This window comes from Malania oleifera, chromosome 6 (assembly GCF_029873635.1).
Source record: "Malania oleifera isolate guangnan ecotype guangnan chromosome 6, ASM2987363v1, whole genome shotgun sequence".
Lineage (NCBI taxonomy): Eukaryota > Viridiplantae > Streptophyta > Magnoliopsida > Santalales > Ximeniaceae > Malania > Malania oleifera.
Window position 1 is genome coordinate 16,746,890 of NC_080422.1, and position 27,642 is coordinate 16,774,531.

The 27,642-nt window shown below is 40.0% G+C and overlaps 2 protein-coding genes across 2 annotated transcripts; one reads left to right on the forward strand and one right to left on the reverse strand.

Moving 5' to 3' along the window:
* The first annotated feature begins 14,136 nt into the window (after positions 1-14,136).
* LOC131157391 (protein CDI-like) lies at positions 14,137-15,849 on the forward strand. The gene is made up of 2 exons (XM_058111501.1): positions 14,137-14,444; positions 14,707-15,849. Exon 2 carries the CDS (start codon positions 14,741-14,743, stop codon positions 15,560-15,562), a length of 822 nt encoding a protein of 273 aa, XP_057967484.1. The 5' UTR covers positions 14,137-14,444; positions 14,707-14,740; the 3' UTR covers positions 15,563-15,849.
* An 8,483-nt stretch (positions 15,850-24,332) lies between these two features.
* On the reverse strand, positions 24,333-26,408 carry LOC131158486 (uncharacterized). The gene is made up of 2 exons (XM_058113353.1): positions 25,312-26,408; positions 24,333-24,453 (listed from the first exon to the last, which is right to left on the reverse strand). Exons 1-2 carry the CDS (start codon positions 26,406-26,408, stop codon positions 24,333-24,335), a joined length of 1,218 nt encoding a protein of 405 aa, XP_057969336.1.
* Positions 26,409-27,642: the final 1,234 nt, after the last annotated feature.

The window sequence follows — 27,642 nt, forward strand, 5'->3', positions numbered from 1 at the left end:
AAAACTTTATATGGATTGAAACAAGATCTTAGAGTTTGGTATGAAAGGCTAAGCAAGTTCTTAATTCAAAACAATTTTTCAAGAGGAAAAATAGATAGTACTTTATTTATAAAAATAAAAAACAAAGACATGCTTATAGTACAAATTTATGTTGATGATATTATTTTTGAAGCAACTCATGAGGATTTGTGTAATGAATTTGCTAAGTCTATGCAAAAAGAGTTTGAGACGAGCATGATGGGAGAGTTAAATTACTTCATAGGGTTACAAATCAAGCAAGCAAAAAATAGAACTTTCATAAATCAAACTAAATATATTAAAGACATGTTAAAGAAGTTTGAAATGGAAGAAGGTAAACCTATAGGAACTCCCATGAGTACCTCAACTAGTCTTGACAAGGATGAAAAAGGGAAACAAGTAGATACTAAACATTATCGAAGCATGATAGGAAGCTTACTTTATTTAACAGCAAGTAGACCAAATATTATATTTAGTGTATGTATGTGTGCTAGTTTCCAATCAGATCCTAAGGAATCACATTAATCAGCAGTTAAAAGAATTCTTAGATATCTACTAGGCACACTTGAACTACGTTTATGGTACCCAAAGGGAACTGAATTTGAAATGATAAGCTATTCTGATGCAGACTTTGCTGGATGCATGATAGATAGAAAAAGCACAAGTGGAACTTGTCATTTTTTAGGACACTCTTTAGTCCCCTGGTCTTCAAAGAAACAAAACTCTGTGGCATTATCCACAGCAGAAGCAAAATACATAGCACCAGGGAGTTGCTGTGCCCAAACATTGTATATGAAACAACAACTAAAAGATTTCAAAATTCAATATCAAACTATTCCAATAAAATGTGACAACACAAGTGCCATAAATATTTCAAAAAATCCGATATCCCACTCAAGAACAAAACATATTGACGTAAGACATCACTTCTTAAGAGATCATGTGTAAAACGAAGACTTAATGCTAGAATTTGTAAATACAAATGACCAATTAGAAGACATATTCACAAAACCACTCTCTGAAGAGCGATTCATATTCATTAGAAGAGAATTAGGAATGATGCATATACGAGAAGCAAACTAAAAAATTCTCTGCTTGGCAGGCGACTGCTAGGCTACTAACTTTCAATTTTTTTTGTTTGACAGGTGCTTGCCTTATCCTAGCAGGCAACTGCCTTGCGGCGGGTAGGGTTTAAAACCCTGTTTTATGTCTTTTTAACTTCCATCAGGCGCCTGCCACTTCTCCTCTCTCTCCGAAAATCCTCATTCCTACTCTTTTCCACACAAACTCTTCTTCCAAATCAGCCTAAAACCGTGCATCAAACCTACCCTCCATATCAAATCGTGAATAAAACCTAGGGTTTATCAGCCTTTTTCTTCAAAACAATAATGCCACGGATCAAATCGGTTGGTAACAAGGGTTCCTCCTCCTCCACAAGGATCAACAATGATGAAGTAAAGAAGTGGTTAGTAACTCCTCACGCTAAGCAACTCTATAGGAATCAAATCGCTTCAGCCGAATCGATCCTAGGTAAAATCCTTGATGTTACATTCTTTAATTCTGATTTTCCTGAAATCATGGATCTTTTTAAGGAAATTGGGTGGGAACGGTTTATTACGTATCAAGAAAAAGGGTACTATCCAAATGTGGTTCGGATTTTCCATGCTAACATGGAAAGGTTTGAAAATGGGATCAAAACAAATCTTCTAGGGCAAAATATTCATCTTTTTCGAGTCAAGCCAGGAGATTTTGAGGTTCACATTGTTGAGAAACAATGGATAATGTCCCAAGGATTTACTCCAGCGGAGTTTTTACCCCTACTAATAACTGATACACCTATCTCCTTCGGGCATCCACCTCTTTACAAACAACTCAATCTTCAAGCTTTAATCCTGCACAAACTTATTACATATAATATCCTACCACATTCAGGTTCTCATGATCATATTTCCTTCGTAGAATGTTTCGTTATGTGGTGTATTCTTAAAGGTAAAATGCTAGATCTTCCATGTTTACTTCTCAAATTGATCATTATGAAAGTTTATGCCCCTCGTGTCATTCTACCATATGCTGGGATGTTAAATATGGTATTTGCTCATTTCAATGTTCTCACACCATTATTTAACTTCATTAGTAAAACCCATTATGATATCTTTTCGGATACTATTCTTAAGTGAATGGGATACAAGCACTCTCCTAAAGGGTGGTTTCACAAGGGACATCGTCACACCTCATCTGTACCACCACCTCAGTCTTCCATGCCAGCTTCTTCAGTACAGCTTGACCTAGAAACTCTTTCTTGGTTCGTTTCATTTTTTAATCACTATATGACCTTTAGTGATGGAATGCAATCTGGACTTGGTACACTTAGGGAGAAGGTTTCTACTGTGGAAACTCATTTTTCAAGCCTTATTCAGCGTGTTGACAAGATTGAGCAACATCTGGCTAGCTCTTCCAAAGGCAAATCTCAGATGAATATCAGCTCTACTAGTGATGATGAATCTCCTGAGCAATCTAGTGAACAAGAAGAAGAAGAAGATGAAAGTGGGTCTATGGAAGCTTCTGATTATTGTATTTCATTTATGCTCTATTTAACACTTTCGTCTATGTTTTAGTATTTCTACGTACTTCTTCGGCTAGTATTTCTTGTGTATTTGTAAGCTCTACAAGTACTATGTTCTCCAGCACTTCACTATGTTGTTTTTGTATCGGTCTTTTTTTCTTTTTGATTGATGTCCAAAGGGGGAGATGTTTGAGAGAAGGAAGTGCAAAAATGAAATTTGCTATGGTTTGTAAGACTATGAATATGTATGGAATACCTTGTATGAATTCATTACTTGTAAGAATATGAATATATATGGGTATGAAATCATTTTGCAAGTGACATGGTTTGTATAAATATTTTTGGTATATCATGCTTGTTGAAAGGGGGAGCCATGAGCATTATTGCTTATTATTATTATTATTATTTGCTCTCGATTTGTCATCATCAAAAAGGGGGGAGATTGTTGGCCTAACAAGGCTTACAATTCTTATTTTGATAACAAATCATTATATGTTTAATATGGTTTATTTCAAGTGAAAGTTTTTCAAGAAAAAGGCAAAGCTTAAAGGTAGTGACAAAGTTCAAAAGGATGATAAAGTTTATGGATTCAAAAAGATCAAGAAAGAAATATGATTAGAAGCTCAAAGATGATAGAAGAACAAGGACTTACTTGAAGATCAAAGAAATAGAGTTTAAGGATGTTTGTATGTAAGTACTTCAAGTAAACTCCAAATATAAACTGAATTGAAGCTCTCATAAAATCAAAAGAAACTTAGAAATAAAGTTTTAAGTAAAAACCCTAAAGTATGATTTTCAAACCAAAGGAAAGAAGGGTTTAAAAAAAATTAAAAGTTTTAAAAAAAAAACAGAAAGGTCAGGCGACTGCCTACTTCTGCCAGGCGACTGCCCAAATTAAATGAATATTTTCAAAGAGGCAATACGGTGCCAGGCGACTTCCGAAGCATAGCCAGGCACCTAGGTGGTCATGCCAGGTGATTGTCAGTGTTCCGTGTTTTAAGTTTCTTCTATGGCAAGCAACTGCCAAGTCGTGGCATGCAACTGCCACTCGAACGTTGCTTTAAAAATTTCCAACGGAAAGATTTTTTAAATGAATTTTTTGGGCACTACTATTTTGAAAAACTTGGGGTTTACTTCAAGCAAACTTTGGGGGCAGGGAATTACTTTTAAACATCTATAAATAGCCCCAAACTTCAAAGATTTTGAATACCAAGAAATTTTCCAACAATCAAAGTTCTAAAAAAAAAGCTCTCAAACTCTCTTGTGTTCATCCAACTTAAAATATTGAGTTGCTGCTGATTCAAACTCCGAAGTAAAGCTTTCAATGTCTGAATCTTTTAATACTTGGAAGATATTTGGTGATCTAAATTCAGTATTGAGCTTCAATCCTTTTATAATTGATTTACTTTGAAATATTCTTGTGCTGATTGTTGTACTAATCTACTCTACTATGAGAGTGTCTTTTGTACACAAACCTTTTTCTATCTTGGTTCTTATTTATAGATGATTCAAGGTTGTAGAATCGTTGGACCAAACGAGGGAATATCATTTGGAGAGCTCTAGCCTAAAGGAAGGAGTGGTTGTAATAGATATTGTTCCACCCATCAACGGAACTGAACTAGTGAATCCTTTGGTGGTTTGCCAAAGGCGAGGACGTAGGCTGGGTATAAGTCGAACCTCCTAAAAGCTTTGTGTCTCTCTCTCTTCCTTACTCTTTATTTTTCAGCAATACTTACAACCTGCGTGTATGCTTTAAATTGTTAAATTCTGAGTGTATGGTTGTTAAATAGACCAGAGGATAATTCGTTTTGTCTTGATCAGCATTGATTGCGGAAGCCGAAAGGGACTACATTGGTTGATCATCCTAAACTTATTAAACTGAAAGTTTGTTTGATAACTAAACACAAAGAAGAAGTATGAGTTTGGAATAACACAGGGCTTACATAAATTCAGTGTGCTTTTCAATTTATTATAGGGCTATTGATACAAAGATAAAGATTTTGATTATCTTGTTGATTGGTAGTGGTTCAATTAATTTTGTATTTACTTGTTGTGATTGTTGATATAAAATAAAGTATTAAAAAGAATATAATTTTAAAAAATTTAATTCACCCCCCTCTTGGGAAGCTATCCTAATTTCAACTACAAACTCCTGCAAGCCGACCATCTCTTTACCCACACCGCTTAGTGTGTGTGGTTGCATTGTACTCACTAGCAATGGAATCAGAGACTCTTGGTATCGGGATTATAAACCCCTTTTCCCTGAAGTATTTCAACTCCAGTTCGGTAGTATCTTCCAACTCCTTAGTCGGTAGTATCTTTCAACCCCTTAGGTGGTAGTATCTTTCAACTCCAATAGTCGCAAACTGTGGTTCCACTTATCATATATACAATTTATAACAAAGCATGATAACTTGTGCAATTCCAGTATTTTCATAAACTCATATATCCATATCTGGTATAAACCAGCACACACCCTCTCAGTTTACCCTTTTTGCATAATTAGCACGGTATATAACCGGCACCTGTTTTTCAACATTTTTTAGTATAACAATTTGGAACTCTATTCCCATAATCCATATCAATAATATCAAATGTTCACAAGTTCATTTTCATCTACATGTCACAATAATTTAAACAAAAATCCGCTATATAGTATATAATACAATAAACACCATTTAAATAAAAGTAAGGGATTCAGGCATCTCCTACATACATAATAATACAAATAAAGAAGTTTTGAAACATTTGGAGACCATACGCCAAAACCTGTATTTTTACCAAAATCGTAAAATCACGAAACCCGGCATCTCAACCTGGTGAAATTTAGTAAAATAGTAGTCAAATCAATCATATGAATGTAAACTATCTTTTTAGCGGTTTAGTTTTACGAAATAACTGTTGTAATCAATATCCCCTTACCTTAAACCTGAACCGAAACAAGAACGAACCGATCGAAAACAACGACTCGAGGTCCCCAAAACCTAAAAACCGAAGACCAATACTTCAATATAATTTCCTATACTACCGATCTACTGAACCAAAATCGAATTCAGATCCTTATCTCGATTTTAAGAAAAATCCCGAAATTCCACAAACGAAGATTCGTCCCACAATAAACGTAGAGATTCTCCTCCTAACCCACGTGGTAACGACGAATCATGGATTCCGGCAATGGATGGCGCAAAATCCTAGAGAGAGAGAGAGAGAGAATGAGAGAGTTTATAGAATAAAACCTAACTTAACCTTTAAGTAATCTAAATAAATATCTCCTCCAAGATATTTATATATAAATATCTCAAAATATCTAATTTCAAAATATCTTCTCCAAAATATCTCCTCCAAAATATCCTTTTATTTATTATTTATTATTTATTATTTATTTATTTATTTATTTTTATTTTGTTTCATCTTATTTTATTTTGGGTCGGGTTTCTACAATCTCTCCTCCTTATAAAAATTTTGTCCCCGAAATTCACTAACCGATACCAAGCATACTTTACCTTACGTTGGAGACCTACAGAAGAGTCGGTAGCCACCCACAAAGCAGCTCTAGCCCGAATTTATTATCTACCATCGCTTATGGCGGAGGAATACCGTGGTTACAATGCGATGCTTTGGAAGATTGCACACACACACAACTCTCCCGAAGACTATACCACCTATACTACTATACATAACTACGTACCATCAGAAAATAACTGCAGGCACTTTTGGCGTATCTCTAACTCTAACTCCCATGAAACTTCCTCCACTGCATGGTTACGCCATAATACATTCACTAGCGGTATTTCCCTAGTCCGTAACTGCTGAACTTTCCGATCTAATATCAGTACTGGTACCTCCTCATATGATAAAGAATCACTGATCTCTAGAGGTAAGTAACTTAGCATGTGCAAAGGATTCGACACATACTTCCTCAGCACCGAGATGTGAAACACGTCATGGACTCTAGATAGTGTTAGAGGTAAAGGCAACCGAACCTATCCTTTTCAGGATTTCAAAAGGCTCGATATATCGAGGACTTAGCTTCCCCTTCTTTCCGAACCTCATCACCCCTTTCATCAGAGCGATCCTTAGAAACACCATATCTCTTACCTCAAATTCCAGATCCCATCGACAAGTATCAACATATCTCTTCTGCTAACTCTGAGCTGCCTTAATTCTCTCCCTGATCAACTCGACCTTTGCAGAGGCTTGCTGAACCAGTTCCGGAGCCAATTTCTGTCACTCACCAACCTGATCCCAGAATAACGGAGATCGACACTGGCGACCATACAATGCCTCATAAGGTACCATCTCAATGCTAGCCTAGTAACTGTTGTTATATGCAAACTCGACAAGCGGTTGATACCGTATCCAACTATCACCAAAGTCCAGTACACAAGCCCGCAACATATCCTCTAGCGTCTGAATAGTCCTCTCAGTCTGTCCATCCATTTGTGGGTGGAAAGACATACTGAATGTCAGTTGTGATCCCAAGGCATCCTATAGACTCTTCCAGAATCGAGACGTAAAATGTGGATCTCGATCCAAAACTATAGAAATAGGAACACTGTGAAGTCGTACAATCTCCTGCACATACAACTCTGCTGGCCTATTCAGAGAATGACTGATTCTGATTAGAATGAAATATGCAGTCTTCGTCAGCCGATCTACCACAACCCATATAGCATTCTGCCATGCACTGTCGCAAGTAATCTCATCACAAAATCCATCAAAATGTGCTCCCACTTCCACTCGGGGATGGAAAGTGGCTGAAGTCATTTTGCTGGCCTCTGGTGCTCTTCTTTGATCTACTAACAAGTAAGGAACTGCTCTACAAAACGGGCGATCTCTTTTTTCATGTTGGACCACCAGAAGGACTCCCTCAAATTCTGGTACATCTTCGCACTACCAGGATGTACATGTAGAGCAAATGGTGTGCCTCTTCCAGAATGGCTCGTTTAATTACGAAATTATTCAGTACACAAACCATGTGGAAAAATCTCAATATCCCATCACCAGAGATACTGAAATTCAGCTTCAACCCACTCTAAACTCCTTCCATAAGCTCAACTAATTTCAGATCCTCCTTCTGCGCCGCACGAATCCTCTCCTGTAAGGTCGGTTGCACCACCAAGCTAACAAGAATAGCCTGATGATTCCCTTCCACCACCTCCAAGCACAACCTTTCTAGGTCCATACAAATCTGATGTTGAACCCCCACTGCTGAGATCGACGCATCAACAGACTTCCAACTTAGAGCATCAACTACCGTGTTTGCTTTTCTTGGGTGAAGAAGTACTTTAGAATTTTATGATCGGTAAAAATCTTGCACCTTTCACCATATAAGTAATGCCTCCAGATTTTTAATACAAACACCACTGCTACTAATTCCAAATTATGTGTTGGGTAGTTCTTCTCGTACTCTTTAAGCTGACGAAAAGCATATGCAATTACTCTGCCCTGCTGCATTAGAACACAGTCAAGACCCTTTTTAGAGGCGTCACTGTAGATAACAAATCCACCATCCCCAGATGGAATGATCAGGATTGGAGCAGTAACCAGTCGCCGTTTCAGCTCCTGGAAACTCAGCTCACACTCGTTAGTCCAATCGTACCTCACGTTCTTCCTCATGAGTCGCGTCAAAGGACCTACTAAATTGGAGAACCCTTCTATAAAACGTCGGTAGTAACCTGCAAGACCTAGAAAAATTCTGACCTCTTGAACATTCTTTGGTCTTGCCCAATCCACCACAACCTCAATCTTACTTGGGTCCACTGATACACCTTCTTTGGACACGACGTGCCCTAGAAATGCAATTTGTTCTAGCCAGAACTTGCACTTCTTTAGTTTATCATACAATGTCTTATCTCTAAGCATTTGCAATACTAACCTCAAATGAACTTCATGCTCTACAGCGCTCCTAGAATACACTAGGATGTCATCAATAAATACCACGATGAACTGGTATAAATATTCGTAAAAGACCCTATTCATCAAATCCATAAATGCTGCAGGTGCATTAGTCAAACCAAAAGGCATAACCTTGAATTCGTAATGGCCATACCGAGTTCTAAATTTTGTCTTCGGAATGTCCTTCGCTTTCACCTTCAGCTGGTGATACCCAAATCGTAGATCAATTTTAGAGAAGATCTGCGTGCCCTGAAGCTGGTCAAACAAATCATCAATCCTGGGCAGTGGATATTTATTCTTTATCATTACCTTGTTAAGTTCTCTGTAATTGATGCACATTCTCATCGACCCATCCTTCTTCTTCACAAATAACACCAGTGCTTCCTAGGGAGAAACACTAGGTCGAGTGTACCCCTTGTCTAGTAGCTCCTGCAGTTGTTCTTTCAACTCTCTTAATTCAGCTGGAGTCATGCGATACAGAGCTTTCGAAATTGGCATCGTATCTGTAGCTAACTCTATAGTGAATTCCACTTCACGGTCCGGAGGTAATCCTGGAAAGTCCTCTGGAAACACGTCAGGGAACTCGCGCACTACTGCAATCGTCTCCAGCTTACGTTCTTTAGTCAACGTGTCTTTCACGAATGCCAGATACACTTGGCAACCCTCTAGGAGTAACCTCCTAGCTTGCAAAGTTGAAAGGATCCGTGGTGCAAAACGCACACATGATCCTAGGAACTTAAATTCCTGCTGCCCTGGTGGTCTAAATATCACCTCCCTCCTGTTGCAATCAATACTGGCATAACTAGAGAATAGCCAATCCATCCCTAAGATGATATCAAAGCCATACATATCAAACGCCACAAGGTCAACTGGTAATACCCTTCCCTGAATTTCAACCGAGAAGTCATAGACTACCTTGCTACACCCGACTATTGATCTTGACGACGTAGCCACTACCAGTTCATTATCTAGCAGTTGAACCTCTAATCCACACAGTTTAACAAATTCTCGGGAAATAAAAGAATGCGTTGCCCCAGAATCAAATAATACGACAACTTTGTGAGAAAACATGTAAATGATACCTGTGACTACATCACCATCATTCTCTGCGTCGCCAGGTGTCAGAAAATACACCCTAGCTTGGGTTGTACCCCCTTGCTAACCACCACGCTGCGCTTGAGTATTTCCTCTGTTTGACTGTTGCGAGGTTCCATTATTTCCTGGTAGGAGACAATCTCTCACCTTATGTCCCTGCCTACCACACCATATACAAGCCCCTGTAGTCAGCTAACATTGACCAGCATGCTTCCTACCAAAAAGAGAGCAACCATGGGAAGCTGCGGGGTTCTGAAACGTACCACCACCATTCCTCTTCTAGTTACCCTACCTCACCCCAGACAAAGAACTAGGAGGTGCTGGCCTCTTCTTCGGGACCTGAACCTCCACGTCCTCCAGTAGGCTCTCCTCTGCCACAGTGGCTTTGTCGACCAGTGTAGCAAAGTCTTGCAACTACAATATCGCTATCTATCTATGGATCTCCTTCCTCAGACCCCTCTGAAACTTCCAAGCCTTCCTCGCTTCATTTGGTATCATGAATGGAGCAAATTGGGATAGCTTCTAGAATTTGGCAGCGTACTGCTGCACTGACAGCGACTCTTGAGACAGGTTCATAAATTCCTCCATCTTCGCGTTTCTGACCGTGGCCGAAAAGTACCGTTCAAAGAATAGATCTCTGAAACAGGACCACGTCATCGCTACTGGTATCGGTCGGTGTTCGTCCATCTTCGTAACTAACACCCACCATCTCTCTGCCTCCCCTGACAACTTGAATATTACAAAGGTTACTTTATGCTTCTCCGTGCAGTTCAAAACATCTAGGATTTTCTCGATCTCCTAGATCCAATTCTCAGCATGAACTGGATCTGCACTTCCTACGAACATCGAAGGCTTCAACCTGGTGAACTAATCAATTGAGCATCCCATCTCATATGTGAGACGGTCTTGCACCCTATTCATTCGCACCACCTCAGCCATAAGCTATTGTTGGAAATCCTGTAATACACTCGTGGAGTCACTGCCAGCCTCATGGCCTGCACCCTCACTACTACTGCCTCCTATGTTGGTAGTAATGTCCCTAGATTCCATCCTGAAAGGAAAAAACGAAAATCCATTAGAAGAGTAAAAGGCTAAATATCGGCTAATACTATTTTACTTTAGACTCAGTCCCCTAAAATCATATTTTCAGTATTGACGTACTCCATTAATTTAACATCATCATTCTAACTCAAATACTACCCTTCAGCTTGGAAACAACACCATCAATAGATTGTCGTGATTTTCTGAACCCTTCGAATGATCCAGAAAAACATAGAAGTCTGCCATGAGAATTCCGTCTCTAGGCATACAAAAAAAAACCCGAGGTCTTATCTATGTCCTATACTCTGGTATATTCTAGACTACAGAACTAGAAAATTCTTAATTCTGAACATATCCCTAACTAGGCAACATGATTTAAATCACGCTTCCGAATGGTTAAGGGCTCTGATACCAACTGTAATGACCCGACCCTTTAAACGGACCCAGGTTGCCAACCTACATGCATAATAACTTGTACCTGATAGACATACATGAACAACCCGCCCTAAACAAGGACATACGGGTGTAAATCATACAAAACTGGGATATAAATGTCGCGGAAAAACATAAATATCCATTGGGATTTATACTAGGTATATACTAGAGTCTACCAACTGTATTCTTAAATTCACAAACATCCAACTTAATACATAAATCAGTGTTTACAACCTCCAAAAAGATGCTTCTAACTAAGTTTATTATATAACCGAATACTTACACAACTAAACCAAAAACCACCCTCCAGTCGTTCTAGCAACTAGGACCAATGTCTTGAAAGACCTGAAAATAGAGGTTGTATAATGGGATGAGACATTTCTCAGTAAGGAAGAAAGTATTACAATCAGTGTGTGACCACATGTGAGTATTTCAATTCAAAACATATATCCATATATATAAAACAAAGGTTTTCAATACTAAAGCACAACACATATATCAATATAAACAATACCATTTTTCCATATCAGCTTTTAAATCATGTATATGAATATAGAACGACCAACAGCTTGGTATCACAAATAATGCCTATTTTACCTCGTGGCACGGGTTGTGCATTGATATCTCTAACAATGCCCTGTTAGTGTAGGCACAGTCATGTATCTCATATATAGTCTGACTGCCTCCCCTGATCCACTATTCATGAGTGATTACAAACTCCTGCAAGCCGACCATCTCTGTACCCACACCGCTTAGAGTGTGTGGTTGCACTGTACTCACTAGCAACGGAATCCAAGCCTCTTGGTATCGGGGCTATAAACCCCTTTATCCTGAAGTATTTCAACTCCAGTTTGGTAGTATCTTTCAACTCCTTAGTCGGTAGTATCTTTCAACTCCAATAGTCGCAAGCTGTGGTTCCACTTATCACATATACATTTTATAACAAAACATGATAACCTGTGCAATTCCAGTATTTTCATAAACTCATATGTCCATATCTGGTATAAATCGGCACAATCCCTCTCGGTTGACCCTTTTTACATAATTAGCATGGTATATAACTGACACATGTTTTTCAATATTTTCCAGTATAATAATTTGGAACTCCGTTCCCATAATCCATATCAATAATATCAAATGTTCACAAGTTCATTTTCATCCACATGTCACACTAATTTAAACAAAAATCCCCTATATGGTATATAATACAATAAACATCATTTAAATAAAAAATAAGGGATTCAGGCATCTCCTACGTACATAATAATACAAATAAAGAAATTTTGAAACATTTGGAGACCATACGCCAAAACCCGTATTTTTACCAAAATCGTAAAATCACGAAATCCGGTGAAATTTAGTAAAATAGCAGTCAAATTAATCATATGAATGTAAACTATCTTTTTAGCGGTTTAGTTTTACGAAATAACTATTGTAATTAATTTCTCCTTACCTTAAACCTGAAACCGAAACACGAACGAACCGATCGAAAACAACGACTCGGGGTCCCCAAAACCTAAAAACCGAAGAACAATACTTTAATATAAACTATACTACCGATCTACAGAATCGAAACCGAATTCAGACCCTTGCCTCGATTTTAGGGAAAATCCTAAAATTCCACAAACGAAGATCTGTTCCACAATAAACGTAGAGATTCTCCTCCTAACCCATGTGGTAACGACGGATCGTGGATTCCGGCAATGGATGGCGCGAAATCCTAGAGAGAGAGAGAGAGAGAGAGAGAATGAGAGAGTTTATAGAATAAAACCTAACTTAACCTTTAAGTAATCTAAATAAATATCTCCTCCAAGATATTTATATATAAATATCTCAAAATATCTTCTTTCAAAATATCTTCTCCAAAATATCTCCTCCAAAATATCTCTTTATTATTTATTTATTTATTATTTATTATTATTTACTTATTTATTTATAATTTATTTTATTTTATTTTTTGGGTCGGGTTACCATTATTCAGATATAACCAATACTCAAAGGTTATTTAGATTTAACAAATTAATACCCCTTGATATTTTTATACAAGTTATTTTAACCTTTTATGTGCTAATCTTAAGTAGAACGAATAAGAAAGGATAGAGAATGATCGAGAGATAAAATCTTACTTTGTGTATTAATTCAAGCCCAAGAGACCCTCTATTAAAATAATAATAAAATGAAAATTATATTAGAGAGAGAAAGGAGAAAAGTTTATGGAAAAAGAAATTAAAAAAAAAAATAGATGAAAAATAATATATATGCATGTGCATATCATGCCATACCTATATAGGTTTGGTTGGCATCGTTTGTCATGGACATTTCATTAGTTCAATGGCTATATATGTGGCCCCATAACCATTAATGGTTTTAGGGTTCTGCTTGCCTTGTCCACTAATCAAGGGGAGGTTTTATTATGCTTCACCCTTTTGGTTGGGTCTTAAAGTTCATTTTGAATGGTGACAACATTACCCCCACATCAATTGTGGACTAACTTTAATAGAATAAAAGATAAAGAGAAATTTATTGAAGCATATATAAAGTCGTAATTGACATAGGTGTCATGTCTAACTATAGAGCCTAGTACTCGACAATTTTCTTTGTTGTATATGCAAAATGTTTTTTAGATGCTTTTTTTTTTTTTTTGGAAAAGCTACTACTTTTTATATAAAAAGTTGAAAGTTTTGTGTTAAAATTTCCATATTTGAATTTTAAGGAGTTGGGTTAGATGCTTTAATAGAGCTTGTTCTTTGGGCCCAAAGGCATTTGAGTAGCCCAGCCCACAGAAAAAAGCCCAATTAATGTGATGGACTAAATGTTGCGTTTTGGGCTTGCATTCATCCACCAAGCTTACACATTGCTGGTGGTGGCTTAATGCCATTTGTTTTGACCGTCTTTTACATGCATTTTTCTAATATTATTCTATAGGAATATTTCTCATAAAAACAAATTTTTTGTAATAAATAAATTAGCAAACAATTTATTAATATTTATTTTTCTTATTTTAAACTCACTTCGAGTTTCCTCCATTAGCTTTAAAAACCAAAAACGAAAATAAATAAATAACAAAAGCATAAAAAATCCCACTCATAGTGTCGTAGACACTTCCTTGCTACCCCCGCAAGCAACTGGATGACAGTTGTTTGGACACGGTTCCTGCAATATCTCGAAATAACCAGCTTTGATGTAGCGACAGCTGTTAGTCATGGCTGCCCCAGTATGTGAACCCAACTTTCCTTCCCCCTCTTTCTTTGCACAGATCCAGTCGCCGACAAAAACCAACGGTACCCCCGTTTTTCATTTTCGGAAAACAATGGACACACTCTCCCCCTATTAAATCCGCGTCTGCCAAACCCCCCTTCTTCTTCATCACCGCCAACTGATCTCGCTTTCTCTGGTACGTTCTTCTTCTTATTCTTATTCTTTTTGTTTTTGTTTTTTTTTTTTAAAAAAATTTAATTACAGTTCCTTCATGGGCTTGTTTTTGTTTCTGGTTTTTGTTCTTGTTTTTCCTGTTTTGCATTTCTTCTTTTTAGAATTGTTGCGAAATGAGCAAAGATCGCTGCAGAATCTGATGAGTTATTTCAGATTGATTTATTTCTGTGCAATCCCAAATCGGCATTTTGTTTCTGAAATCGATTTCTCCCTGTTTTGTTCAGGACTAAATTCCCGTTTGTATTTTGATCGCCTATCATGTCTCCGAATGCAAACACCAGAGACGCAAAATTGGGTGATTCTGTGAACTCGTCTGTGGATGTGAATTTGAGTAATGGCAATCTTCACTCGACTAATGGTGCCGTTTCTAAGCCCTTCAAGATCTTCGTAGGGTATGATCCACGAGAGGACCTTGCATACGAGGTCTGTCGGTACTCGATTCTGAAGCGGGCATCAATACCTGTTGAGATTGTGCCCATTAAACAATCCGATTTGAGGAAAAACGGGTTGTATTGGCGTGAAAGAGGGAAGCTTGAGAGTACTGAGTTCTCATTTAGTCGGTTCTTGACTCCACATTTGGCTAATTTTGAAGGATGGGCAATGTTTGTTGATTGTGATTTTCTGTACTTAGCAGATATAAAGGAATTGAGAGATTTGATTGATGATAACAATGCTATAATGTGTGTTCAACATGATTATGCACCTAAGGAGACGACTAAAATGGATGGGGTGGTGCAGACTGTGTATCCACGGAAGAATTGGTCTTCAATGGTTTTGTACAACTGTGGACACCCCAAGAATCGGACCTTGACGCCGGAGGTTGTGAATTCCCAAACGGGTGCTTATCTTCATAGGTTTCAGTGGCTGGATGACCATGAGATTGGTTCAATTCCATTTGTGTGGAATTTTCTTGTGGGTCATAACAAGGTTGTTGAGAATGACCACACTACACTTCCCAAGGCCATACACTACACTCTCGGAGGGCCGTGGTTCGAGTCATGGAAAAATTGTGATTTTGCAGACTTGTGGGTGAATGAAATGGAGGAATACAAGAAGACAATAAAGAACCTAGGAGAGTAGGTGCAGCGGTTGATGGTGTAATTCCTTTATATCCTGTTAAGGTGATGGTTTGTGGTCAATAATTGTTTTAGTGATCTTTTTTGTGTCTCAATTATGCCCTTTTGACAGAGTTGGCATTCTTTTAGCAGTTAATGGGAAACATATCCTGTATGTAGTGCTTATAATATTCACTTTCCTTTGTATTAATTTTATTTGAAGGTATTACCATTTTTTAAAATAATCTGAATACATTATCGAGTTTCTTAGTCATTTTCAATCAATAAAAAAAAGTTCAGCTTCATGATTTATTTTGTGCTTGTTATGGTTTGGGTGTTTATCTGTACAGTTGAGATATCTTTTCCTAGTCTGTTGATGGATGTGCTGATAATGCTTTCATTGTTGTTGAATGCTTCATAAGCTGTGGTGCTGGAATGGACAGTGAATGTATTTCAGGAATCCAATGTTATGCTAAACCTAATTGCATCTCCCCACACGTGCTGCTAGTCTGGGGCTAACACTGTGATGAAGCTACCACATTCTTGTTCCTGTAAACGAATTGGATGGTTGCAGCCTCCTATTCAAGTGTTAATGTGTTTATTGGTTTCATATTGTCCCTACCTTGGGCTTTTCTAAGTACCATATTCATGAAATTTTTATCTTCTAGTTATATTGTTGAGTACTCATTTCCAGCCTATCCAAGAGGTATAAGATCTTGCCTTGCATTCGATGTTTGTGGCTCAAGATTGAGTTTTTGTTTGTAACTCCAGTTTAGCATGTTATATGTAAAGCAAAGATTCCTTAATCATATTCTGATATTTCTCAAATTTAGGGTCCAAGGTGTAGCACCTTTCAGTTAAAGGATATCTGAGAGGCTAAGCAAGGAATTTTTGGGAAGTCTCATGGATGGAATATAGGCGATTGCCTGCTTTAGGGCTTCCATCAAAATTAAGTAGTTCTTCAGCACTCCGTGTCTGTTAAATAGTGGATGCTGCCCACGTACTACAGCTGCATTTTTGACACTTGGCATTTCCACAAGTAGGGAACTCTATTAAATTGTTGATGGCTCTATGAAGGGAATTTGGGCAATCTGGGGAGACAGGTGCATGTGAAGCTGAGATGGTGCTTCTGGAATTTGAGGAAGAAAGTCGGGGGTTCATTTATATTCTCTGCAAGTAGCACAGCCAAATGTCATAACAAATAACAAACCGGTGGATACCTTCATTGCAATTCCATCAACTTATCACATCTGAATCCTAGTGACCTGCCCGATTTTCTGATCTTCATGTGCCTAATATTGACTGACAGGATGCTGCTTGTTGACATCGCCTTCTGTTTATCTTCTTGATGATTCATTCAGTGGCATGCCCATTCAAATTAAACGTTAGATGTATTGCCAACTTTTTATGTATCCACATGCTTTTTACGAAGAGGGAGAAGGGAAAGCATAGACATTGGTATGACTGAAAAAGCACACTACATCCAAAAGAGTAGGCTACTATTAGATGCCTCAGAATCTAATGCCTGCCATTATAGAAGCATTGTGGCATCTAATTGCAGGAGCTTGAGAATTCTTGATGTTTCAGTTTGGGACTGCTATGCTTTGAGTTCTGCATTGCATTCATGGCTCTCTGCATGGTTTAGGCATGTTATGTGATAGACATGTGAAATACTGCTATACATATTATGTTTGACGCCTCATATCATACCTAAATTATTTGAGGTGTATATGTAGATTAGCGTTTACAGGAACAGAATGTTCGAGTCCTTAAATAACCCTTGGACAGGATGAGGTGAGATTATTCTCTGTATTTTTTTGGTTCTATTTGGAGGCCCATTGGGCGCGTCTCCACAAAAGGGGTAACCCATCCACCATTTGATGCCCCCTCCCACACTATCCAAGGTTCTACCAGAGAACTCAGACATCAATGTTTAATGCTCTTAACCATCAGATGCCCCTGGGGGACTGATCATTGTTATTCTCATGCATTACATTCAAAACACTCTACACGGTTTAAGCATTTTGTGAAATAATGCCTTGTGTATATTGCGTACTCGGATGATTTATAATCTATGAAAACCAAACGTTATACTGTTATAGTCCTTGTATAATTTCCTAATGTTGGGCTTTTGTGGAGCCTAGTTGTGTTTTAATTTAAATGACGATCCGACCTCTATTTAATTAGAGATTTCTATCTTAAGGCTTAGTCCATTCGGAACGGAACCCCAGGCGCAACATATAAAAAGGATTGTTTTCGGGTGATTAGGGTTAATGTGGTTGTGCCTGTGAGAGAGCAAGAGGGAGAGCATTGTATCGCCACATTCTCTGTATTTTCTTCCTGATAATATTGAAATCCCTGCAACTCCGTGGACGTAGGCAAAATTGCCGAACCACGTAAATATTGTCTTGTGCGTGTGATTGATTTTTCTTTGGCGTTATTTTTCCTCTATTTTATTTCTCACAGTTTTTGGGAATTTGTTCTTTATTCCCAACACCTAAGACATAATGAAGTGTTATCATTCCGATTTTTAAGAATTTTCATCCAAATGGTTAAAGTCATGCATCCTAGTGTTAGAATGATTCTGAGGTATCTTAAGCTCTTAGGAGATCAAGATTACTTAATTTCACTAAATTTATTTATTTATTTGTTATACTTAAAATTCAGAGTGTAGGAATAATATTTTTCCTGTATATCTTAATGAAATCATCTGTGTATATATAGATGAGTCCTGTAATCAATCTCCTATAATCACGCTATAGACTTAATGACTGGACAGCTAATTACAACTAATATTTCAACACTCCCTCTCAAGTTGGTGCATAGATGTCACACATGCCCAACTTGCTCAGAAATTTAAGAACACTCGATTTGAAATTGTTTTGGTGAGGATATCGACTAGTTGATCCTCTGATTGAATGTTAGACAACTCCACAATTCGCTCATCCAATTTCTCCTTAATGAAAAATCTATCTACCTCTACATGCTTCGTACGATCATGTTTGTTGTAGGGTAAAATTAGCAGGGTTGCTCCTTTGACTTCCGCTGAGCTGAAAAGGGAAGAGAAGAAAGGCTTGTAGGACCCAGGGTGAACTTCGGGGGATCACTCTGATGCCTAAGTAAGAAAAATGCTTTTAGAGAGACTGAATGCAACAGTAGAATGAGTTGAATGACTTACCTTAGCCTCTTCCTCGCCCCCTTCTTATAGGAGTTAGAGTTGACCCTTTGATTGATTTGCGTTTATTGCGCGGGGCTTAAATTGCTCCCGGGTCATAAAGTGTTTGCGCACATCACTCAACAATTTAAACCGCTGGCATAGATCTCTCCTTCTCTTTATTGAGTTGGAGTTGATTGCTCTCGTTAGATTGTTTGACTTCGAGGGGGGGGGGACCATGGGCTAGGTGTTGTCTTGCTCTTATTGGCTAGTTTATTTTGGGCATATCAGTTGTCTCCCTTCAGTTTCAAATTTCTAGACGGAATTTTGAAAAATTGCTGCACTCCTAGTCCCCAGATGTATATATACAATGCTCCTCCACCTTTCCTCCTTTTTTTTTTTTGTTTAACTTCCGAACTGATTTGCCAAGCTGAGGTGGAGAACATTTTCCGAGCTGATGCTCCGAACTGAGTGTGGAGGAGATTTTCCGAGCTCATGTTCAGAGCTGAGTGGTGGAGAACATTTTCCGAGCTCATGTTCCGAGTTGAGTGGTGGAGAACATTTTTCGAGCTCATGTTCCGAGCTGATGTTCCGAATTGAGTGGTAGAGGACATTTTTTGAGCTCATATTCCAAACTGAGTGGTAAAGAACATTTTCCGAACTCATGTTCCGAGTTGAGTGGTGGAGAACATTTTCCGAGCTCATGTTTTGAGCTAATGTTCCAAACTAAGTGGTGGAGGACATTTTCCGAGCTCATGTTCCAAGCTGAGTTTACCGAGCAGCTTCATGGAGCAATTTTTCGGAGCGGGACTCAAGTGTGCCGAGCTGATTCATGGAGCGAATTTTGCCAAACTGATCTTACCAAGCAGCTTTATGGAGCAATTTTTTGGAGTGGGACTCAAGTGTGCTGAGCTGATTCATGGAGCGAATTTTGCCGAATTGATCTTACCGAGTAGCTTCGTAGAGCAATTTTTTTTTTTTGGGCAGGGCTTGCCAAGCAAGTTTGCCGAGCAGTTCGTGCCAAGTTGCTTCATTGAGCGAATTTTGTAGAACTGATTTTACCAAGTAGCTTTATGGAGCAATTTCTCGGAGCAGGGCTTGCCGAGTAGTTCGTACCGAGCTGCTTCATGGAGCGAGTTTTGCCGAACTGATTTTACTGAGTAGCTTCATGGAGCAATTTCTCGGAGCAGGGCTTGCAGAGCAGTTCGTGCCAATCTGCTTCATGGAGCGAATTTTACCGAACTGATTTTACCGAGCAGCTTCATGGAGCAGTTTCTCGGAGCAGGGCTTGCCGAGCAAGTTTACTGAGCGTTCGTGCCGAGCTACTTCATGGAGCGAATTTTGCCGAATTGATTTTATCGAGCAGCTTCATGGAGCAATTTCTCAGAGTAGGGCTTGCCGAGCAAGTTTGCCAAGCAGTTCGTGCCGAGATGCTTCATGGAGCGAGTTTTGCAGAACTGATTTTACTAAGCAGTTTCATGAAGCAATTTCTAGGAGCAGGGCTTGTCGAGCAAGTTTGCTGAGCAGTTCGTGCCGAGCTACTTCATGGAGCGAGTTTTGCTAAACTGATTTTACCGAGCAACTTCATAGAGCAATTTCTTGGAGCGGGGCTTGCCGAGCAAGTTTGCTGAGCAGTTCGTGCCGAGCTGCTTCATGGAGCGAATTTTGATGAACTGTTTTTATCGAGTAGCTTCATGGCCTTTTATGCCTACTGAGTCATGGTCATCTGCTGGTCTGTTTTTGGCTTTCTGAGTCGTGCTCGTCAATTTGGCCTCTGCGTCTAATGAGTCGTGTTCATTTACTGGGCTGTTTTTGGCCTTACGAGTCATGCTTATCATTTGGGTCTTTCATGCTTAATGAGTCATGCTCATCTGCGGGGCTATTTTTGACCTTCCGAGTCGTGCTCGTCAGTTTGACTTCTGTGCCCAATGATTCGTGCTCATCTACTGGATTGTTTTTGGCCTTACGAGGCGTCATCTTTCCTGCAAAAGTGTAATAAATACCCGTTTAAATCAGTCGTACTATGGAAAGCCGCGAGTCCTTGATATTGGTGTAACGTCAACGTCTACGGGGACTGTCATACGTACGAGTATTTTTTAATCCTTTTCCTCGAGACGCAATCCCACCCTGCAGAGGAGCTCTCTCAAGATTCTCACTCTCTTGGGGATCCATGCAAGCCTTTCTCTATAAAGGTAGGGGCCCTTCATTTGCTCCCCATCTCATTCAAAGGGTTTTTACCTTTTGCTAGGTACGCTCTCGCTTGGCGTCTCTCCTTGCTTTTCTTCGTCTTTATGTTGACTTGCATGTTTGTTTTATTGTTCTTCATGTTCTTCACTGTTCTTGATATAATCTTGCCCGTTTAATCTTCTTTTGTATGGTAGCTTTGTTGTTTTTTTTACAAAATTTGTTCGTTTGATCTCCTTTGGTATCTTATCTCCCTTGTTTTTGTGGGAAGCTCGTCTGTTTGATCTGTTTGGAAGTTCTTCATTTCGTTCGTTCCATATTTCGCTCTCTTTATGGAGTCTTCCTCGCAGCGCATGAGGGCTCCGACCACAATAAGGAGTGCTCGATGTGACCTAACCCCCGCCGATATGCAAAATATTCGATACTTTTTTGCCATCCCTTCAAATATCACTATTAGATTACCCGACAACTCCGAATCAGCCCTTGATCCGAGCTCTGAAGAGCTTTGCCTTTACATCGACTACCTGGATCTAGGCCTTAGACTACCTTTTTCCCCCTTCATTTCTAGCGTACTACGTTTTTACCAAATTGCCCCTTCACAGTTGGTTCCGAACTCCTATCTTACACTAGTGTGTTTTTCCGTCCTCCTTCTCCGGCTCGATCATCAGCCCACCGTGCCTCTCTTTTGGAGTTGTTTCCAAATGCGGATGCACTTTGTAGAAAAGGAGTTGTATTACTTCAATTCTTTGTCAGGTTATAAACTTTTCACCCTGGGCAGCTCTTCCATACACAATTGGAAGTCTCGGTACTTCTTTGTTTCAGGGGAGATGAACTATACGGGCCCTCTTGTATGGTCTGCTCCTCTAGAGGGTGACATTCTTCTTCCTTACCTTTTTTTTTTTTTGCAGGGCTGTGTGCAGGATACTCGTTTACTTACTTTTTTTCCTCTCTCCTTTTTGTAGCTCGGGTGCGCCACATTCTTCCGAGTCTTTCCCTTGCTGAGCAGGCCATATTGAAAGATCTATGGGCCCTAGTTCAGCAGGGGATTGTCCCTCACGAGAAGCTGCTCCAGGAGCGAGTTCTTGTGCAGTGGGGGATCAGCCATGTTTCCTCAAGTCTTGTCTTGCCTTTGATTTCTATGATATGCACTCAAATACTTTTGCTTTGTTGGTGTTTTTATACCCTTTCTTATTTTTGCAGATATGGATTTTAACAAATATGAGTCTCTCATGGGGGAAGCCAAGAAGTACAGAGCAAGTGAGAGCAGGAAGAAAAGAAGAGAGCTTGAAGGAGAATCATCTCAAAGGGATGTCCCCACTGCGGGTGATAGTGAAGCTCCTGCTGGGAGAACATTACGGCGCGTCCTTCGAGGCCTATGGCTAATACTGAAGCAATTTATTAGGAGCTGATGCGTTCTGTTTTTGCTTTACCCAAGGCTGTTCACGTCGAAGATTTCGTGCAGGCTCAGTATTCCCTACCTGGCATTCTCTCAGCGCAGATTCGGCATACCACATACCAGGTCTTGTTTTACTTAATATTTTTCGGCCATATTGCTTTTCTCCTTAGACATTGCTTTATTATTTGTTCTGCCCTTTGTACTTCTCCTCAGCTAGCGACGATGACCTTAGCCCAAGAAGAGAAGGTTGCCGAGATGGGGAAAAGTACGTCGTTGCTCAGAATGAACTTCGTGATGCCGAGATCCTTGAACGCACCCTATAGGCTGAGATTGAGCGTATTCGTAGGGAGGAGGTACCTGCCAAAGAGGCTGTCACTGCTGTTAATGCCTCCCGAGCCGCAGTAAAGGAGTATAAGGACTCCACATAGTTCGTTATGGACACCTCCAAAGCTTACAGGGTGGGGTCCAGGAGGTGTCGGGAACAGGTCAAAACCAAGCACCCTGACCTTCCCCTGGATGGTGTGAGCTCACACGGATATGGCAACGAGAGTCCCGAATCCGGGGAAGTTCTGGACGAGGAAGAAGATAGGGAGGAAGAGGAAGCTGGAGAGAGGAGCAAGGCAAGCTAGTTGGCTGGAACTTTACTTGTAATATATATATTCTTAAACTTTATTGACGTAGTACAATTGCTGTAATCGGAACTTTTATTACTGCGTTGTAAGAAACGCTTAAGAATAGTTTTTTTTTTTTAACATATCCGAGTTTCATGTATTATTGATCTTTTCCCCCTCTACATCCTCCAACTTGTATGTCCCCGGCTTTATCTTGGTTGTAACTCTGTATGGACCCTCCCAGTTTGGCTTCAGCTTGTGCGACCCTGACTCTATTGGGCTTTTTCGCGTCTTCCTTAGAACCAAGTCTCCGGGCTGGAAATTTTGCACTCTGACGCGATTGTTGTAGTATTTTGCTATCCTCTGTTGGTATGTTGCAACTCTTAGACTAGCCTGATCCTGTCTCTCCTCCAGCAGGTCTATTTCTGATCTGAGCTCTTCATTGTTGGTTTGCTCGTTAAAGTATTGCCTTCGCCAGGAGGGGATCCCTTCTTCTACTGGGATGACCTCTTCTGTGCCAAAGACGAGCATGAACGGGGTTTCCCCTGTTGCCGCTCTCTTGGTGGTGTGGTATGCCCATATGACGGACGAGGATTCCTCTATCCACCTGCCTTGCATAGATTTGAGTCGCGTCCTTAGGCCGTGCAGTATCATCTGGTTCATGTTCTCTACATGTCCATTGCTCTAGGGGTGTGCCACTGACGCGAAAATGAGCTTAATAGATAAGTCCGAACAGAACTTTTTGAGGCGCTGATTACTCGTCAAAGCTGCGTAATTGGGCATCGTAACCCGGGCTTTACGGTTTATATTTTTAATTAAATGTCCAAAATTGTCCAATATTTTAATAAAGTACCAAAATCATCATTCTTGAACTTTATTGCATTATTTATGAAGTTTTGATAATTTTTTGTTGCAGGAAAAATCTCGAAAACCAAAACCGATACCTGTTCGTATTTCGTGCATAACTTTTCCTTTTGAGCTCCGATCGAGACGATTCAAATTTTTGGAGAAAGAGAAAAGGATTATCTACAACTTTTGTGTTTTGAGTTTTGTGAGAAACAAGCTCCAGAAGAGTTAGATTTGCGATGAACAGAGAATGAAAAAAATGAAAAAAAAAAAAATATAACAATTCGGGTTGGGTCAAGTTGCCGAGTCAGCTCCAATTGGGTCAGGTTGAGCCATCCGGGTCATGGGTTAGGGCAAGCCTCCCCTCTCCTTTATTTAAATTTCCCATTCTCCTTCTTTTCCCCTGTTGGGCGCTGTCCCTAGCCGTACCTCTTGCTCTGTTTTTACTTCTTGTCTCCTTTTCTCTTCTCTTAACCTCTCTTCCCTTACTCCTCCTTCTTCCCTAGCTCTTCCTCTTTATCTCTCACTTAGATCCCCTTCCTCTCTTAATCTCCTTCTTCATCCTTCCCTCTGTTCTCTTTTCCTTTCAGTTCCCTATCCCTCCTTAACCCTTTGCAACTCGAAAGCCAGCAGCTCTTCTTGCTGTCCCAGCCACACTAGAGTTACAGCATACCAGCAGAGCAGCACCCATGGCAGCCACCATACCAACCCCAGACCTCCTATTGCTGCACAGATTTGAGCCAAAGAACAGCCGCCTCTGTTCCATGTTCGAGCAACAACTCTGGAGGACTTCCCTGCAATCCGAGACCTCCACCATCTGCTGCCATGGCCGAGCTCTCATGCTCTCTCTCTCTTATCTTTTCTCTTTCTTTTATTATTACTAATTAATTAGTTGATTATTGTTAACTTTTTATTTGAGTTTATTGTTATTTTTAGATTTTGAATATTATTTGGGGTGTTTCATTATTATTGAAGTTTAATTGTTTTTTTTTTTAATTTTCTTTCAGTTAAATTTTTTTCCGTAGATTAGTTTAATATTCCAAGTTATTTAAGGTTTGATTTTTAGTATGTGTGTGAGTGTTTGATTGACTTTCTATTGCATGTTTTATTTCTTTATTTGTAGTTGCCATCTTTAATAATGCGTGTTTAGGTATTTCCTTAAGTAGACTAGGATTTCCATACTTGTTTTTTTTTAATTTAGTGAATGTTAGTTTTAGGGTTTTTAAATTACGTGCCATTTAATACATCAGAAGTAAAATTGAACAATCTTTAAAATCTCGAATCTGAACCAAGTTCAGTAACCTTTTTGTTTTCGATTGGTCGAACGTAAAATCTGAGATTAAACGCATTCCCTGAGGAGACGATCTGGCCCTTGGGCTGAGTATTACACGACAGAACTCCTATACTTGGGATAGCTTCCGAGCTGCTCATTTTTTGAGTGAGTCAAGCACTCGTTGTCGAACTGCCTCCTATGGTCGGTAACTATTGCCCATGGGATTCTAAATCGGCAAACCACTGATATCCACACGAAGCATGTAATGTCTCACTCTGTTATGGTGGCTAGGGGTTTGACCTCTACCCACTTAGTGAAATAGTCGATCGCTACCACCAAAAACTTTCTTTGACCAGTTGCCTGCGGTAGAGGTCCCAACATGTCTATTCCCCACTGGGCGAAGGGGCAGGGACTAGTAAGAGGGGAGAGGAGATTAGATGGTACGTGTGGTACTACTGCGCATCTCTGACACTTGTCGCATTGTTTGACGAGTTTGAGCGCATCTTTCTTCATCGTGGGCCAGTAAAATCCCTGCCGCATGGCTTTGTGGGCTAAGGCCCTATTGGCAAGGTGGTTTCCGCACACTCCTTCGTAGATTTCCCTTAGACAATGAAGGTATGGCAGTGTTAGGGATCGTCTGTATAGCTCTCGGCCTATCATCGTATATCTTGCTGCCTTCCTTATCACTTTTAGAGATTCCTTGTTGTCCTCTAGTAGGGATCTGTCGTGGAGGTACAGGAATAGAGGCGCCCTCCAATCCTCCTTGCTGATTTTAGATTCCAACGAGTTAATTATGTCCTCCTCATATGAGGGCTTCCCTATCCGCTCTAGATAAATAGTGTCCTTCCATTCCGAGCTGGTTGCTAAGGACAATTTAGCGAGTGCATCGGCCTTTTTGTTCTCAGCCCTTGGTACGCGTTCTATATCGAAATGAATGAACGCTTTTGCGTATTCTTGGGCCTTGGCGAGATACTTCTTCATTTTTTGATCCCTAACCTCAAATTCTCCTTTCAGCTGCTCTACCACCAGCTGGGAATCACTTAATACCTTGAACTGTGCCACCCCTAGTGCTTTTGCCAAGCGTAGACCTGCTAACAAAGCTTCATACTCCACATCGTTGTTGGTTTCTAAGAACTCTAATTTTAGTGCGAAAAGAGTTTCACTGCCGTTCGAGGCTAAGAGGATGAATCCAGCTTCCCTTCTAGTCATGTTAGACGACCCATCAATGTGTAGCGGCCATACATCTGACTTAGCAGCTGACTCGGGGAGCCTTTCGGCTGTGTAGTCAACGAGCACTTGGGCCTTGACAGCGGGCCTTGGTTGGTATTGTATGTCGAACTCACTTAATTCGATTGACCACTTCATCATCCTTCCCAAACTCTCCGGCCGCTGTGGAATCTGTCTCATTGGCAGGTTTGTTAAGATAATTATCTTGTGGGTCTGAAAGTAGGGCCTCAATTTTCATGCAACACAAATGATGGAGAAGGCCACTTTTTCCGCCATACAATAGTTTTTTTCAGCCCCACTCAGCACCTTACTAGTATAGTATATGGGCTGATGCCTTCGGCCTTCTTCCCGTACCAGGACCAAGCTGACGGAATTTTCCGTAGATGCTATATATATAGGTAGAGGTCTTCTCCTATCTTTGCCTTCATTAAAAGGGGTGGGGAATCGAGGTACTGCTTAAGTTGTTCGAAGGCTTTGGCCTATTCCTCCCCCCATTCGAATCCTCCCTTCTTCCTTAATGCTTTGAAGAAAGGTAAGTCTTTGTTTCCTGAGTAGGAGACAAACCTGCTAAGGGAGGCTATACTCCCTGTCAAGACTTGGATCTCCTTCTTCGTCTGTAGAGCCTCCATTTCTAGTAGTGCTCTTAATTTGTCCGGGTTGGCTTCTATGCCTCTGTGGGTCACCATAAAGTCAAGGAACTTCCCTGCAGAAACACCAAACACACACTTTAATGGGTTCAATTTCATTTGGTACCGGCGAAGGAGTTCAAACATTTCCCTCAGGTCTTTACAGTGCTTCCCTGCCTCCAAGCTTTTTATCAGCATATCGTCCACCTACGCCTCCATTTTTTTTCCAAGCTGATCTTTAAAGATCCTGTTCACTAGTCTCTGGTACATGGCTCCTGTGTTTTTTAGCCCGAATGACATTACCCGATAACAATACAGGCCCCTTTTAGTGATAAAAGATGTTTTTTTCTTCGTCCGCTTGACTCATAGGGATCTGATTGTATCCCGAGTAGGCATCCATGAAGTTGAGGAGTTCGTGCCCAGAGGTTGAGTCCACCAGCTGGTCAATTTGGGGAAGAGGAAAGTTGTCCTTTGGGCACGCCTTATTCAGGTCCGTAAAGTTTATGCAAGTGCATCATTTTCCGTTCATCTTCCTTACTAGAACCACGTTGCTCAGCCACTCCGAGTAGTCTACCTCCCTGACGAAGTTTTCTTGCACCAGCTTCGTCACTTCCTCGTCGATTATCTTGATCCACTCCATTGCGAAACTCCTTTTTTTCTGTTTCACAGGTTGGTGGTTGGGGTCGACCTGCAGCCTATGCTCCATGACTACAAGATCGATGCCGGGTATGTCTGCGGCCGATTGGGCAAACACATCAGTGAATTCGTTCAACAGTTCGCTTAGCTCA